Raw genomic sequence first — 17469 nt, 5'->3', positions numbered from 1 at the left:
CTTGGACTCTCCATCTTCTGCATGAGACATGAATTTTTCTCTTTATCGCTGATGTTCTGAACATCGTTAAATGATGCGTCTTGGTGGGGATTTTCTTTCATCGATCATGCTAGGCACTCAAGGAGCTTTCTGCCTGAAGTCTCGGATCTTTCCAGTCTAATACACCTTGGCCTAGAATTTCTTGGGTAATTTCTTCTCCTCTCATTGTTTTTCTCTCTAGAACTCCTGATTGTCAAATGCTGGACTCCTCGACTTGATCCTCTAGAAGCCTGAGCATTTCTCTCTTATTTTCTCTCTCCTGCCTTTGCTATTCTACTTCCTGGTTGATTCACTGATTTTATTGTCTAAATCTACTGCTACATTTTTTATTGCTACATTGCACTTGTAATTCCCAAGCCCTCCTTCTTAGTCTTTGGTTGTTCCTTTTTGCTTCATTGCACCCTGTCCTGGTTTCAAGAGCGTAATGTTTCATTTCTGAGGATTTTAGAGCTTTCTCCCCCCCACCCCTATATTTTGATTTATATCTATTTCCTCTGTTTTTTGCTTTTTTTTTTCCTTTAAAGTATGCTTTACGTGTTGCCTGTCTTTGGTGTTGGAGGCTTTCCTTAGATGTCTGATGTTTCCTGGCTGTCTGTATTCAAGACAGAAAATAACTATACGGATGGGAGACTCAGAGTGTGTAGACAGGACTTCCCTGGGAGGTGGGCTTCACTCCAGGATGACTGCATGAGGAATCAGCCATTTCATGGAGGAAAATACTCAATACTCCAGTGTAAGCATCTAGAGGTGCTCTGTTCTGAGATTATTCCGTGTTTTCTCCTCCATCCTACTAGGTGGTGTCTGAGCACCAGCATACCGAAGTCTGTGGGGAAGGCAGGCTGCAGGCAGGACAGCCCTGAGACCCTAGCAAGCAGAACCCCTGGCTTGCACCCCACATTTCATGGGAACACCATGCCTTGAAATGCCTTCTTTGCAAACATCCCCCTTTGTGTCCCCCAGCAGTGGCCACAAAGAGTCCTCCCAGGACTGGCAGGGGCAGCAGTAGTAACCAGGTAAGGTAAGTACAGACCAGGTCCTGCAGGAGCCCTAGTCTCTTGTGTCTCCCCCTCGGGGTGCTCTCTGACCCTCTCCTTCATGAAAGGGGTTAACCATATGGCCCCAGGGGCTCCAGGACTCATATTTATGGAATCATCCTGGAATCCAGTGGCCAGGCCATGGTTCCAGGGGGGTGGACTAGCAAGCCAATGAACCCTCCCGGCCGGCACCTTATTTTTATCACAGGATTGCATGAGATTGGGTCACCAGAACAGAGCTGACAGGCTGATTTTATGTGGTTCAAATTGAGAATTTATGATAAACAAAGACACCATGCAAAAATTTGCATGGCCCTGGGGCGCCTGGGTGGCTCAGTCATTAAGCATCTGCCTTTGGCTCAGGGCGTGATCCCAGAGTTCTGGGATCGAGCCCCACATCAGGCTCCTCCGTTGGAAGCCTACTTCTTCCTCTCCCACTCCCCCTGCTTGTGTTCCCTCTCTCGCTGGCTGTCTCTCTCTCTGTCAAATAAATAAATAAAATCTTTAAAAAAAAAAAATTTGCATGGCCCTGTGCCTCCCAGAGGCAACCCAGGCTGCAGGTGTCCCACGGCTCAGGCTACTCACTGTTAAACGTAAGACCTTTCCTTAATCCTCCTGTTTCCCATCGGCCCCTCGCCTGCTCTCTCCATTCAGCCTGACACACTGAGCTCTGAGCCTCTCCCTACTCCCCATCTCCTTCTGCTCGGAGGGAGGGAGGCAGTAGCCTGGGAGAAATGGGTGAAAATGGGGACATGAGGGTCAGCCATTCCACGGAGAAACTGGTCGCCAACCTGACCTCCCCGCTTCACAATGCTGGTGCCTCCAGGCCCTGGGCCCACAGGGGGACCCAGACTGAGCCAGCTTACCCACCCACCCACTCCTTCCTGCAGGCTCCTGGCTGAACCCCTCACCACTCTGTCTCCCAGCCTCCAAATGTCAGGGAACACTTTCTTATCTGTTCCTGCTTCTCATTTTCTCTCTCTGGGGACTTTAGAACTTTTTCAGTCCTTTGCTACTATTTAAATGGATCAACAAGAGTTGGGGTGGGAAGGAGGTCACTGAGTTTTTAATCCCTCATTTAATAAAAAAAGACAACTCTTTTTTTTTCTTCTGAAACAATATAGATTAAGGATTTTCTTCTAATTCGACAATCCATTTTTTAATCCAAAGGAATAGACAAACTTCCCACTTCCTGATGAGTCACTCTCAAGAGCTGGGCTCGAGGACAAAGGAAGTGAAGTGGCTTCACGTGGTCACTCACCAAACACAGAGCACGCAGAGGCTCAGGCCTGCGTTGGGCTCTGGGGACAGAGCAGTGGCCAAGACACACACCAGCCCCACCTCAGCACTGGCCTTTCCAGGGGGCGAAACACACCAGACAAATAAAAATCAAGAAATATCAGAAAATAATAACCAGTCTGCAGAGAATTAAAACAGGGGAAAGGACAGAGAGAATTCAGGAGGCTCCAGCCTCAGGACCCTCTCAGAAGGGTCGCTGTGATCCGACAACTGAATAGTAAGAAGAACGCCAATAAGTGAGTATCGGGGAGAAGAAATTTCCAGGCAGAGGAAACAACAAGCACAATGGACCCAGCATTGCAAATGGGCTTGGCATGTTTGAGTATAGCATCATCCACTGTGGTTGGAAGAAAAAAAGTCAAAACTCTATATTTGATGAGTTCGAGATGCCATCTGATATCCCAGAGGCCTGCCATTAGCAGCGGGATGCATGAGCCTGGGGCTTAAGGGCAAGCTCAGTGGAAGATAGTGGCTCAGGAGTCATCTGCGTAGGGATGGTGTTTCTCAGCCACAGGACCTAATGCTATCACCGAGAGCAAGAATGCAGACTAGAGAAAACAACCAGAAATAAGGTACGGAGATGAAAGTACAGCATAGAGAATATAGTCAATAAAACCGTAATAACGTTGCAGGGTGAAAGATGGTGGGTGACTCCATTTACTGTGGTGAGCATTGCCTAATGCAGAGAATTGTTGAAACACTATGTTGCACACCTGAAACTCATATAACGCTGTATGTCAATTATACTTCAACAATAACAATAAAAAAGAGAGAGAGAGAACAACCAGAGTGTCTTGGGCCACTCCACCATTTAAAAGTTGAGAGAAAGAGCTCAAGCCAGGAAAGGAGGCTGAGAAGGAAAGCCAACAGATAACCTAAAAACCCAGAAGGGGTGATGTCTGTTGGGGAAGCCAAGAAAGAGAATGCTTCAAGTAAAAGGGAGTGGTAAACTGAGCTTCAGGCCAGAAGATCACAGAAGATAAGGACAGAGAAGCGACAAGGGATGGCAGGCAGGTCATGGCCTCAGGACGTGATGGGAGAGCTGCCGGGTGGGGTGGAAGGGCAGCCATCCAGGTGGCATGGGGAAGGGAGTGGAAATGACCGCAGACAGCCCTCTGGGGACATCCTCTGCAGACAGGAGCAGAGATAGGGAGTGGCAGGTGGAGGGGAATGTGGGGTCAGGAGGGACATGGGCTTGGATGGGAAATGCCAGAGCTGAGAGTTGATGACAGATGCAAAATTGGAACCAAAGTCTGACTCCGAAGCAGAAATTTTAGCTCAAAGCCACAAGAAAAAGCTCACTTTGGCAATCGCCGGCATCTCAGCAGAGCAAAAATCCTCCCCACCCCAGCACGGCACTGCAGTGTATGCCATGAATTTCCCATGCCTGCCCCCTCCACCTCAGCCCCCTCATCTCTGACCCAGGTTGTCACATCACCCAATACACGGGGCACCGACCAAGACAGCGTCCACCCCGGCTCTTCAGATCTGGCACCTGCCCAGGGAGGGTCTTCCAGGCAGGAGCAGGTCTCAGGGAAAATACAGTCAGCCAAGGCCTCTCCGAGCCAGAGGGGCTTCAACCCCCTGGTCCTACCTTCCGGGCCAGAGAAGGGGTATACTGGCTTGCTCGGGCTGCGTGACAAAGCACCACAAACCAGGAGGCTGAACCGCAGACACTTGTGTGCTCTCGAGGCCGTCACTATAGAGGCAGGGTGGGTCTCTTCTGAGGCTTCTCTCCTCGCTTTGTAGATGGACCATCTTCTCCCTGTGTCTCACACGTCCAGTCCGCTGTGCATACACAAATCTGTGTCCAAATTTCCTCTTCTTCTAAGGACACCTGCCATGCTGAATCAGGGCCCACCCTGAAGACCTCTTCTTAACTTATGACCTTTCTAAAGACCTTACCTCCACATACATTGACATTCTGAGATAGCATGGTTAGGTCTTCAACATAGGATTTTAGGGTGACACAGTTCCTCCTGTCACAAGGAGAAGGCACCCCAGAGAAGGGGCATGACGGACACTTGGCATAATGCTCTCCAAGTTCATCCATGTAGTCACAAATGGCAGGGTTTCCTTCTTTATTAAGACTGAATAACATTCCATTATATATATATCACGTATACATACCGCATTTTATTTATCCGTTCATTGGTCAGTAGACACTTACCTTGTGTTTGGCGAACGGGTACCAAATTTCAGGTATGCAGGATGAATGCATTCTGGACTTACTGCACGGTGCCTACACTTAATACCATACTGTATACTTGAAATTTGCTGCGAAAGTAGATCTTAAGTGTTCCTACCACACACCAAAGAGGTCATCAGGTAAGGTGACAGATGTGTTCATTGTCTTGATAATGGTCATTTTGCAATGTCTACGTAGGCTAAAACATTGCACATGGTCAATATATACAACTTTTACTAAAAAATTGCAGCTCAGTAAAGTTGCGGGGGGAACTACCCACAAATAAATAAATGATAAATGGCAAAGCCACACTGTTCAGTCAATCTTCTTCGCCCCAGAGTGAACAGTAGTCTGGGAGCCAGGAACCTGCCGCCTCCAGCTCTGAGGAAAATAACCAGCCACTTACTGTGACAAAGACAAGCTCCTCACAGGGCTGGGGACAACAAAAGAAAACATTTTGCGGCTACAGATAGAAAGCATTGCATCTTTCCCTCCACGGTCTTGCTGAAATGCCTCAGCCCTCACAGCTGAAGTTGCCTGGAAACTTCCTCTGTTGCGGCTGCTCTCAGAATCCTTCGGCTCCTCCATGAGCCCTGACGAAAAGTCCATCTTTAAGTGTGGCCTCCACAGGCCAATGCAGCCAAAAGACAGATGGGCAAACACTCTCTTTTTCTACCTTAGGAATCCATGGTTTTTTCTGGCAGTTCCAAAGCCCTCGGAGCCCTCCGCCTTACTCAATCCCCCGTCTCCTGTGAACCCATGGCTAACGCCACGCCGCAGGAGCCCACACCTCATCCCCATGAAAACTGTCACCGAGACAGACACTTTTCTGGAAGGCACAGTCATTTTTGTTGTGTTGGGGAACAAGAATTCCTGTCCCCTTCAAGGGTCCTTCTAGCTGGACTAAGAATCAAATTGACATGAGACAGATTAACAGGAGAAAATCAGATGTCATAACGTACATACAAGAAAAGCACGCAGATATGGGAGACTATCAGGCAAAATGAGGGATATGTGTCACCCTGAACTTAGGAGAAGGGGAGTAGGGGTCAGGGATTTCAAAAGAAAGGAATGCAATTCACAGGGCAATAAAGATAAGAGCAGGTAATTAGATGTTTGCCCTGCCATACTGATGGGTCACTCAGATAAAATATATCTGTTAAGATCCCCCATTTAGATTCTTATATGTAGTTAGAGGGTGGGGCAATAGTTTCTCCTGAGCCCTGGGGGTCTCAACTGCCTTCAGCTCCGCGGGCCAAAGTGGCACATTCTAGCGGCAGGAGGGCTGTCCCAAGCCCCTTCAGTTGTTCATCAGGCCCAAATAATACCATCATGCTTTTCAAGATGATGTACTCCGAAAGGGCAGGCCATGCCTGTGTCTGTCCTTCTTCCGTCGACAGCCCCCAGCACGGGGCCTAGCGGAGAGCAGGTGCTCTGCAAACACTGCCCGGAGGAGTGAGTGAACTAATGACCAAGAAGAAGGTAACACAGGGTTTGTGATGATCGTTGAGAGGGGAAGGGTAAACCACATTGTGTTGTCTTGTTGATTCCAGCCTCGTCCAAGAGAAACTGAGGTCAAGCCTCCCATTTTCTAGAGAAAGCTGGAAAGGGGAAAGTGTCCCCCACTGATAATCCTATTGGAAATAAGGTGGGTGTTGTTTTATAGTCGTACAAGATGGCATGAAGGGCCAAGATGAACTCCAGCCTTAATGGAGGAAAAAACAAGAAGAGAATGAGTCGCCTTGAATAGGAAGTGGTGCAGAATCAGAGGACAATGTAACTCTACCAACTGCGCCTCTCCTTATCTGGAGCACTGGGAAGGGAGGGAGCCTAAGGCAGAAGGAGAGAGCACCAGCCTTATCCTCAGCATTCTGTGGTCTTAAGCAGAGGAAGACGCAGCCAAAAGCAGTCTTATGAGTTAAGAAAGCAGAGAAAATATGCAAATTCTATCTGGCCTCTTGATCCCCTTTCTTTCCAGAGGAACAAGCACTTTCATATGCATGTAAATTGCATTCAAAGGTGCCAGACACTGCAGAACGGTTTTTAAAAACAGGTTTCCAGCTGTCTGTACCTTCTATTTTGAAGTTCCCTCTTTAACCTCAGGCAAGATTCTGGGATTCTCCCCACATTTTCTCAAAGGGATTTTCGCTCTTATCTCTACTGTGATCAGGAGAATTCACAGAACCCGCCTGCATCCTGGACACAGGCAGCCAGTCATCGGGAGCTGGCCGACACCCCCCACTAGCGGCTTCCCTTCCAGCGTCTCCTCCCTCCTCCAGCCCCCACCCCAAAGTCTGCTTCTGGTGGCACAAAATACAAAGCCCCTGGGCCCAGCCGGCACATTCTCTGCCCCCCAAGCTTACCCCCCTTGCCAGCTCGCCTCTGCAACAGGGTAGTGCCCTCTCCTTGCTCCTCAGCCTGGGTTCTGCGCCTTTGCTCCTCGGTCCCCTCACCCCAGCATCTGATTGATGTCCAGCCTTGCTGATTTCACCTCCACTGTTTCTCTGTGTCCATCCCCCTGAATCTCGCCACCATCCGACTCATCGGTGGCCGCTTTGACTACCACAAAAACCTCCTCACTGGCCTCTCCCTCCCCCCACGCCTTCATCCCCTGCATCACACCCTGGCCGCCAGTCATTCTCAGAGAGGTGGATCTGACCCTGTCCCTCTGTATCGAGATCCTCACAGCGCTCCTCTGCCCACAGACAACCGTCTGCCTCTCTGTTGTAGCATCCAAGGGCCCCACAGCCTACCTTGCTAGGTTCTTGTCTGGCTTCCCCCATCACGTGCTTTTTTCTCGGCCCCCAGCAGACCAGTCACCATTCCACGTATCTCCTCTCCATTTCCCACTCTGCTTATGCCCAGAATCCTGCAGGTGCTCCTCTGCACACCACCATAGTCCCCCCGGCGGGGTGGGGGCTGAGGGGTGCTCACTGAGTTGTCTCTCTCTCTCCTGGCACCCTATAAGCTTGTAGAGAGTAGGGAGTTTATAACTATGACCACCACCCTCCCCCCAAACAAGCTGCACTTGGGGCCCTTAGTGAATCTCATGGCTTTACTGAGCACTCCATGAACCCCCACACGGAACACCCCACAATTTATCATCTCTGTCTCACTGAGGTTCTCAAGGAGATCATCAACCAGAAACTCCCTGGGAACCCAACCCCTTCTGTAATCTCCTTGTGAACTGAGCCCCAGGACACCAGCTCCACGCAGCCACCTTCCCAGCATCTGGGACTCAGCTCACCTCTGGGGAGGAAGGATGCCAGAGATTAGAGCAGGGGATTCTTGCTGTGAGAGACACAGAAAAAGTATTGCTTGCCTTTTCTGGCAGACAAATAATCGTACCCAAAATCCAATGATAAAAACCAAACATCTCTCCGCTAGGGATTGAGTGGATTTTTATACTATTATGGAATTACTGTTTTCATTTCAACAGGTGTGATGATGATTGTGGGCTCCACAGGGAACGGTCCTCAGTCATGCGAGATGCACACTGAAGGACGAAGGGCTTGATCAGGAGTCAGCAAACTTAGGCTCCCAGGCCAGATCTGCCCTCTGTCTATCATTTAAAATAAAGTCTTATGGGGGCTCCTGGGGGGCTCAGTCGGTTAAGCATCTGCCTTTGGCTCAGGTATGATTCCGGGGTCCTGGGATCAAGCCCCTGCTTCTCCCTCTCTCTCTGCCCTTTCCTGCCCCGCTGGCGTGCGCTCTGTCTCTCTCTGTCAAATAAATTTTAAAAATCTTTAAAAAATAAAATAAAATAAAGTTTTATTAAAAGACAGCCACACCCATATTGCCTGCCGCTGCTTTTGTGCTATAATGGCCTGGTTGAGTAGTTGTGACAGAGAGGGTGTGGCTGACAAAACCTAAAATCTCCACTATCTGGAACTTTACAGAAAAGAGTTTGTTAAGACCTAGCTAGAGTATATGATGTCTACAGCTTCCTTTCAAATTGCTGAGCAAAACGATTTAGCAGTAGCAACAGAAATATACATATGTGTATATGTGTGTGTATATATCTGTGTGTGTACAGACACAGTTATGGAGGAGAGGAGAAAAGAGACAATACAAATGTGACAAACATTAATAATTGGTGAACTTCAGTGGAGACTCGACAAGTACTTTTTTTTCTTTTAATTTTGCTGCAAATTCGAAATTACTTTTAAATAAAATGTTTTGAGAGTAAATATTGCTTCCCTCAAAAACTCGAGAGAATCTCCTAAATATACATATATATTTGTATGTATATATAAATATATACTTAAGTAAAATATTTATCTACCTATATATATAACTCAAGGGAAAATTAAATAAGATCAATAACAGTATAAACGTGTAACCAGCAATTGTAACAGGTTTTAAAGTAACAAGAACAATCTTATACACAATTACAACAAAAAATATTAAACCTATGGTTTAATGAGAAAAGAAATGTGGAGCATTTAAGTAAAACAATAAATTTTACCAAAGTCCAAAAGATGGAAGCACAACATTACATATAAGTTATTGCAAGCGTTTGGGATTGGATGGCCAGTGCATTTACAGGTGTTTAAAAAAAAAAAAAAAAAAAAACCATCACCACCACCACAACAACAAAAACACTTTACCAAAGACAAAAAGAAGCTTTGAGTAACCGGGAGAACATACCATATCCTGAACAAGAAGACCGAATGACTTGTATTGGAAAAAATGTCCATCCCCCACAAATACATCCGTAACGTTGATGTAATTCAATTAAAATCACCTTGTGCGTTTTTTTTGTTGCTTGGGGGAGGAGCATAGTGACATAAGGATTCAAATGCATCTCGAGTAGAAAGGAAAAAAATGGGTAAAATCAGCCAAGGACATTTTGAAAATGAAGAGCCATGATAGGTTCTTACCTTAACAGATGTTAAAACTCCTTTTAAAAGCTACGGTCATTAAGTAAGCCAATCTGACTCAGGAAAAATCAAAGGAGAAAAAATCCATGAAGAGAAGCAAAGGTTTGGAAGAAGAATCAAGGCAGCAAGTGCAACGAGAGGGGAGAGGACTGATCATATAATAAACGGTGACAGAACGATGTGCTGACATGTGGAAGGAGAGACGTTACAGCCCTACATCACACCACACTCCAAAGTGCAGGAAAAGGAAGTACAAAGAAATAAAATCATGAACGATATATAAAACAATGCAGATTAATATTAGTACAAGCTTGTGGTGGCACAGATCTTTCTTAGCATGAAACAAATCATTTTTTTAAAGCTTGATATAGTTGGGTAATAAAAATTTTAATCTTCTGTACCCTTGAAAGCACTAAAACCAAAATTAAGAAAAAACAATACTGAGGGGTGCCTGGGTGGCTCAGTCGGTTGAGCATCTGACTCTTGATTTCGTTTCCGGATCATGATCTCAGGATTGTGAGATGGAGGCCCGCATCAGGCTCTGTGCTGGGTATGGAGCCTGCATAAGATTCTCTCTCTCTCTCTGCCCCTCCCCCTGTTCTCTCTCTCAAAAAAAAAAAAAAAATCCTCTGAGAAAAATATTTGCAGCATAAATGATCTTGAGGCCACTGTCCTCATTGTCTAATCATTATAGGAAAAAATATTATTAAAAAGTATAAATGTGTAAATGCCATGAATAATAATAATTGCTGTGATTCAGCATGATTATTATTGTCTTCTTTTCACTTATATGTATTTTCTGAGTTTTCTACCTCCCCCCCAAAAATGTATTATTCAGGTAGAAAAAAAAATTGCAAAATAGGGACCAGAAAAAAAGTTTTCTTTAGGCAACCTAAACTTCTTACCCGAGAGCAATGTAAAGCTCCTTTACGAGCTCTGAACTTTCCCAGAAAGAGTAGGTATGCAAGGTTCCCAACAACCCCCTGTCCAAGGCCAGAAAATGTGCATTTTTCACCTCCTTGAATCCTCCAAAAATCTCAAGTTGGGTGTTGTTATTACCTTACTATTATGAACAAGAAAGTGAAGGCTCAGAGAAGTTCACAAGCTTCCCAAGTTCACACAGGACTAACCAAGAGAATTGGAACTGGATCCCAGGCTGGTCTGACCACAAGCTCAGCACTTTCTGGGCCCCTTTTCATGCCCCTTGGGTTGGAAGGCAGAAGGTCTGAGTTCTGATCCTGCTTCTGTCCCCCCCTACACGACGTCCTTGGCAAGTCCCTTCCTCTGTCTAATACCGTTTCCTCATCTGTCCAGTGAGAAGTGGATTGGCCCAAATGGGGTGTCACATTCCTCCCCACTCAGACATGTGAGATTTCTATTCTTATAAAGCTCTCAGTACCAACCAATGGCCAAAGTAGCCTGGGAGATGGGCGCCAGTAGCCTGGGAGCTAGGGATGGTGGCCACACACAGATGCCCCACACCCTGGCTCCCCTTGAACTCCTCACGGATGCGTTCCTCCAGGACTTTGGCAGCCTTCCGGTCCTCCATCTCTACTTTCCACTTCTCTGCCAGGATCCGGGCTTTCTCATTGGCCAGAGCATCCCGAAACTTCTTGGTGATTTCTGCCTCCTTCTGTCTCCTTGCAAGAGAACACCAGCAGGTATGAGCTCATGTAGGAAACTGAAGGACCACATAACAACAGGACTTCAAATAAAAACCAGGAGCAATATTTCTTGGTCTATCAGAATGGCCACTATCTAAGAGCAGAAAAACTCAATGCTGACAAAGTTGGGACAAAACAGTCACTCCCCTGTATGGTAGTATAAGTCAACCGAATTGTTCAGGAAGCCAGGGAAAAAAAGACTCAGAAGTCCTTTCTCTTGTTCAAGTTCACAAAAGTGTAGGTAGAAGATATTCATTAGAGGATTTTTATAACATAACAATTGGCAAACAACCTAAATGTTCATCAACAGGACCAATAAGTTGGGTTTCTCATATAATAGGGTACCATATAGTAATCTTAAATAACATTGCAGATCTATATTAATCAGTTTATCAAGGTGTTGCCTAAATGCTCACCGTGATTACCTTAGGTGGTGGGTCTTGAGTTATTGTTACAATTTTACAGTTAAAATATTGTCCTTAAAAGCTGGGTAGGGGGGGAATGTTGAGATCAGTTTCATATGGATTTCCAAGTTTGGCCGAAAAAAAAAAAAGTTAAAAGTTGTTTATGAGAGAAGTCTGACTCCAAATCTCACTGGGGGCTCAACTATCCACATTGTGTGTGGCAATGCAGCTAAAAGGAAGAGGAACAAACAGACAACAAAAGTGAATCCAAATTCCTCTATAGTCCCAGAGACAGCTCAGTGAGGAATACAGGAAACGCATGTCATCTGTATTATCTCAGTGAATCCAAACTGCGTCCAGATGAAAAGAGTGTTAATGCCCACACCACAGATGTGAAAACTGAGACCCCAGATCAGCTCTCTACTCACCAGTGGAGCCAGGATTTGAACCTATAAAACCTACCTGATAAAGACTCTGATCTTCGGTCACCTCATCTTGGCGGCGCTCAACCGGGTCAACCAGCTGCCCGGCACCGCCTCCCTCCCACCCACAACCTGTTGTCCCTCAACTTGGACCCGGCCTGGGCTCTGTGTTCACACCCCACCCAAGACCCATCTGCACCTCTCACCAGAGCTCCTCGGCCTCCCTCTGTGCCTGCAGCCGTGCTCTCTCGGCAATGAGCTCCTCGGAGATCTCTTCATAGGGCTTGTCGCCGGGGCCTTCTCCCATGATCCAGACCCAGACGTCACCATCTGCCCCCAGGAGCCACTGAATGTGCTTGTCGCTCGCTGCCTCACAGGAGGAACAAGGAAGGAAGAAGAAACAGGTCTGAGTTCTAATGAGCCCCGGAGGAGCTAGACGGGCCGATGGTGCACGACCATCACACCTCTCTACAGAACGCCGTCATCTGCAAAAAGCATTCCAGTAAGATATCAGCCCGATTGCAGGTCCACCTCCACCTCTCCCTCCCACTCCCTCCAGGGAGCAGCACAGCTGCCAAGTCAGCCCGCTGAAGCAGGTGCCCAAGGCTGGAATCGGCGTCGGCGGCCGAGAGCGGCCGAGCGCCTTGGAGATCTTCAGCAGACAGAAAAGCAGGAGACAGCGCACCTGCGCCTTCTCGCTCTCCCTCCTGTCCACTGGCTGGAAACAAGGAATTGGAGACAGTGTTGCAAGATACACAGCGGACGCTCCTGACCCACATCAGCCTGTAACACTAGCAAGAAATAAACCTGTGTTGTATTGAAGCCACTGAGATTTCTCGGTTTGCCTGTTGCCACAGATTCCGTGGATTACCATGACTAAAAGGGAAATCTGTCCCCAAAGCAGGGTAGCGCTGGAACAGAAATATCAACTATGTGTCATTGCCTTAGCAGTGAGGTGGCATTCAGCCACAGGCGGAATGAATGGCTAGGGATCCCTGTTAATACAAGAGCAAAACATCTGATAACGTTGTCAGACGCTGTAACTGGAAAGGCAGACCCTCGCGCCTTCCAAACCTGCCACTCTCAGGCAAGAGATTGGAAAACAGAACGTTGGTGGTACGTGTTGCTTGCTAGCAGCTATGTTCAGCAGGGTGTTAAGAGAAAGAAATGAGTTCCAGAAAGAATTGAGTGCTTTGCAAGTAAAAACGAAAGGGAATAGAGAGAACACACAAATCTGGGACTTTGTAGGATTGGATAAACCACCTTCTTCTAGGGCCCAAATTATAAGAGAGGGGATTTTTTTAAAGTTTGCGTGACAGAGCCCAAGAGAACTCCTGAGGTAAAGAAAGTGACCTAAGGCACAGAACACTGTGGCGGCCATGGGAATGTGCTCCACAGACATCCAGCTGCAAGGAGCAGAACCCAGCAAGCACTTCAGTTCTTGCGTTCCTGTGTTTGACCCTGGCCATGCTTCCCAGACGTGGCTCCCAGCCTTTGACTGACCATGGTGGGCCCATTCCTGGGAGACAACAGACTCTTCAGATGGTCAACATCGATGACCCCCTGACAAACTCCCTTGGGCTGCATGGCTGTCTAGAACACCTCCCCCGCCCCCGCCCCNTCAAAGAGCCTGAGATAGATAGATAGATAGATGCCCTTTGGTTAGGATAGGAGAGCTGTAGGGAAATAGAGGCAGAGAATTACAGTCAACTTGCAAAATATGTCTAGAAAAGAATTTTAGATGTGGTTACAGGGACACGAAGCAATCAGATCAGAAGCCTCCTAAGTTTTTGAGTCTGGACTAAAAAAAAGCCTTTGATTGTTCAAGACATCAGCCACCCTTGGGTACCCAACCTCGATGAAAGAACAGGCGGCAGGTTTCAAAGGCTGTACTGGTCCAAGGAGCGCGTGGTCCTCAACACTCACTTCAGATGAGGCCACAGGGAATGACGAACAAGGAGGAGCCTCCCAAAGGGCACAGTCCTACCCTTATCGAAGGCTGTCCCCTCACTGCCAGGGCAGGAGAGCCGTAGAGCCGGACCTGTAGGACTGCTGGAATGCTATCAGCTAGTGACTGAGTGGGGCGCACACTCTCCCCTTTCCCATAGTGGACATTCTCACCCCGCTCTACCGCTGAGTACTGTGGCATAAAGGTGGGGGGTGTTTGGATGACATTCCTTTTCAGCCACATCTAGATATTAGAGAGATCAATGCAGAGCCCATGCAGGCTGGACTTTGGGCTGGAGGCAGTGATTGCATGGGACTTGAGGGTAACCCCCTTAAGGAGGGGGTGAGTGTATTTATATGGAAGAGGAGAACACAATGTGGGCGGGACCAGAATGACAACCCGTGACCGCCACCATGCTGTCTGGCACCCATTTCCCCTCCCTGAACCCACCAGATGACTATTTTCCTCAGCTCCCCTTTGGTTCCATGTGTCCATGTGAATGAATTCTAGACAATGGTTGTCAGAGGAGGTGATTTGTACCCTTTCAGGCTGCGACTGTTGCCGTTGTGGGACTTTTCCATATTCTGTCTCTCCTCCGCCCATCTCATCCAAGATGGTGGCATTGCAAGGAAAAAGCAACCTGATTCATTGTTTGAGTCAGTGTTTGGAAGCCAGTGACACAGAAGAGCTCCCCAATCCACATCAAGAAATAACCCTTCTTTATATTAATCCACTGCAATTTCAGGGTTTATCCATTGCCCAAGGAAGCATTAATTCCCTGACTAATGTAGGAGGGCACTGTTACTTTTTTGCATGGTAAAAGCCACACTGTAATAGAGAAACACAGGCTTCGTTATGACTGATAAAACACTATTAAAATTATAAAACATCCAGATTAATAGTGGGGGGAGAGAAATGAAAAGAGGCTTACCAATCTTGCAAAAATCTGTAAAGGGCAAGAGAAAACCAGCACTATGCAGCTATTAGAGCAGACAACGTCAGTGCCCAGCCACTGCCCCTCTGCCCCACCTTCCTCCCTTATCAGAAAACCCTGATCTGCTCAGGGTGTACAGAGATCTCGCAGCATCAGGAGAGGCAAGTTTCTATGCCAGCCTCAAAGGACAAGTAGAATTAGTGAGGGATCGATGTAAGAGAGACTGAATGTCCCTGTTTCTGACAAAGTAGATGTAAGCAGAAGTCCTAGTAAAGGGCTTTCCCCCTCTGAACTGAAGGGGAAGACTCCTTAGGAAAAACCCCTTCACCCTTCTTTTATTTTCTCCTTCCTCCTCCCTGGAATGAGGACATGAAGCCAGGAATTGCGGGAAGACCTTTGCCACCATGAGGAAGAAAGCCGCAGGTAAGGGCGAGTAAGCAGAAAGAGAGAAGGAGGGACGCCTGGGTGGCGCAGTCGTTGGGCGTCTGCCTTCGGCTCAGGGCGTGATCCCAGCGTTCTGGGTTCGAGCCCCACATCGGGCTCCTCTGCTGGGAGCCTGCTTCTTCCTCTCCCACTCCTCCTGCTTGTGTTCCCTCTCTCGCTGGCTGTCTCTATCTCTGCCAAATAAATGAATCAAATCTTTAAAAAAAAAGAGAGAGAGAGAGGAGATGGGGGCCTTGATGATTTCGCTGAGCGGCTACGCTGATACAACTCGTTCAGTAACCTCCAGAGGCTCGCCATTCGAGACAAATAATGAACTTGGAAGAATACAGTTGTATCATTATCAGATGAAATATGATCATATAAATATGAAATGTTGATTTAATTAAGGAACTATTTGCCAGATATTCCATTATGTAAGGTCAAGCACATCCCTAACTGATTTAGGTAACGAACACCAAATAACACCGAAGCCCTAAACCCTAAGAATATCCACGAACACAAAAACATAAACAGAATTAATTCCCCCATTAAAATTCTGATACTGTCAGATGTGATTAAAAATAAAATCTAGGGGCGCCTGGGTGGCACAGTCGGTTAAGCACCCGATTCTTTTTTTTTTTTTAAAGATTTTATTTATTTATTTGACAGAGACAGCCAGCGAGAGCGGGAACACAAGCATGGGGAGTGGGAGAGGAAGAAGCAGGCTCCCAGCAGAGGAGCCCAATGTGGGACTCGATCCCAGAACGCCGGGATCATGCCCTGAGCTGAAGGCAGACGCTTAACGACTGCGCCACCCAGGCGCCCCCAAGCACCCGACTCTTGGATGTGATCTCAGGGTCATGAGATCAAGCCCCGCATCGGGCTCTATGCTCAGCATGGAGTCTGCTTAGGATTCTCTCTCCCTCTCCCTCTGCCCCTGCCCCCCATGCTCTCATGTGCAGTCTCTCTCTCTCTCTCTCTATCTAAAATAAATAAGTAAATAAATATTTTTTTTAAAATATACTTTTTTTAACAAGAAAATGTTAAAAATAAAGAGCTAGGTGACAGTGGACCATGAAAAGGTGAACGAAAAGAAAGCAGGAGTGGCCATGTTGGACAGGGCAAATGCAAGGACAGATGTGTTAAAAAAGACAAAGAAGAACATTGTGTGACAATAAAAGAAACACCCCGGGGCGCCTGGGTGGCACAGCGGTTAAGCGTCTGCCTTCGGCTCAGGGCGCAATCCCGGCGTTCTGGGATTGAGCCCCACATCAGGCTCCTCCGCTATGAGCCTGCTTCTTCCTCTCCCACTCCCCCTNNCTCCCCCTACTTGTGTTCCCTCTCTCGCTGGCTGTCTCTATCTCTGTCGAATAAATAAATAAAATCTTTAAAAAAAAATAAAATAAAAAAAAATAAAAGAAGCGCCCCACAAAGACACTAGAACAGTCATAAAACGTGATACGACATACAGCATAGTAGACAACTGCATCCAACAAAAACTCCCAACAATGCAAGGAGAATTTGAAAGTGTATATATGGTGGGGAGTTTTACTACATTTATTTCAGAACTTGGTGGATCACGTAGATTTTAAAAATTAGTAGAGAAGATTTGAATAATATGGTCAAAAATATTTATTTAACAATTATAGAACTTAATTCCTTAAGCTCTGAGATTACACTTTCATTTCCTTTTGAGCTTGCAATCATGAGAAAAAATTTATAGGCCATAATCCCGAATAATAATATAAAAATTAGAAATTGATGGGAGCTCCGCTTTCCAAGATGGCGGAGGAGCAGGAGACCTAAAGTTCGTCTGATCCCAGGAATTCAGCGAGAGAGCTACCAAACCATTCCGAATACCTATGAATGCAACTGGAGAATGAAGAAAAGAGTAGCAGAAACTCTATGAACAGAAAGGCAACCACTTTCTGCAAGGAGGAGAAAAGATGGAGGAGGAGTAGGCGACCCTTTCTCAGCTGGTCCGAGTCGAGCTGGATATCTACCAGACCATTCTGAACACCCACAGAATCAGCCTGAGACGCAGGAAGATACATCTGGATCTCTACAAATGAACATCTCCAGTGCTGAGTATTGAGGTACGAAGCGGGGAGCTGTGAATCCGAGCACAGATATAGGAAGATAAAGGGAAGGGGGAGGGAGCCTCTGCGCTCAGGCGCCGGGAAGCAATAGCCCCTTGTGCTGGGGAGCGGGCTGGACTCTCAGACCAGCAC

At 47.0% G+C, this 17469-nt stretch overlaps 1 protein-coding gene across 2 annotated transcripts in view; it reads right to left on the bottom strand.

Moving 5' to 3' along the window:
- SH2D4B (SH2 domain containing 4B) overlaps nucleotides 1-13519 on the bottom strand; it is a 59217-nt gene extending 45698 nt beyond the window's left edge. For both annotated transcript variants that reach the window (XM_034662787.1, XM_034662788.1), the window contains exons 1-2: nucleotides 12140-13519; nucleotides 10936-11083 (exon numbers count right to left, since the gene is read on the bottom strand). In XM_034662787.1, coding sequence (XP_034518678.1) covers nucleotides 10936-11083; nucleotides 12140-12240 — 249 coding nt within the window. In that variant the 5' untranslated portion in view covers nucleotides 12241-13519. The remainder of the gene's footprint in view (nucleotides 1-10935; nucleotides 11084-12139) is intronic.
- Between the last annotated feature and the right edge of the window lie 3950 nt (nucleotides 13520-17469).

The sequence above is a fragment of the Ailuropoda melanoleuca genome, chromosome 6 (genome assembly GCF_002007445.2).
Source record: "Ailuropoda melanoleuca isolate Jingjing chromosome 6, ASM200744v2, whole genome shotgun sequence".
In the NCBI taxonomy this organism is placed as follows: domain Eukaryota; kingdom Metazoa; phylum Chordata; class Mammalia; order Carnivora; family Ursidae; genus Ailuropoda; species Ailuropoda melanoleuca.
This window is presented reverse-complemented; position numbering and strand designations above follow the sequence as displayed.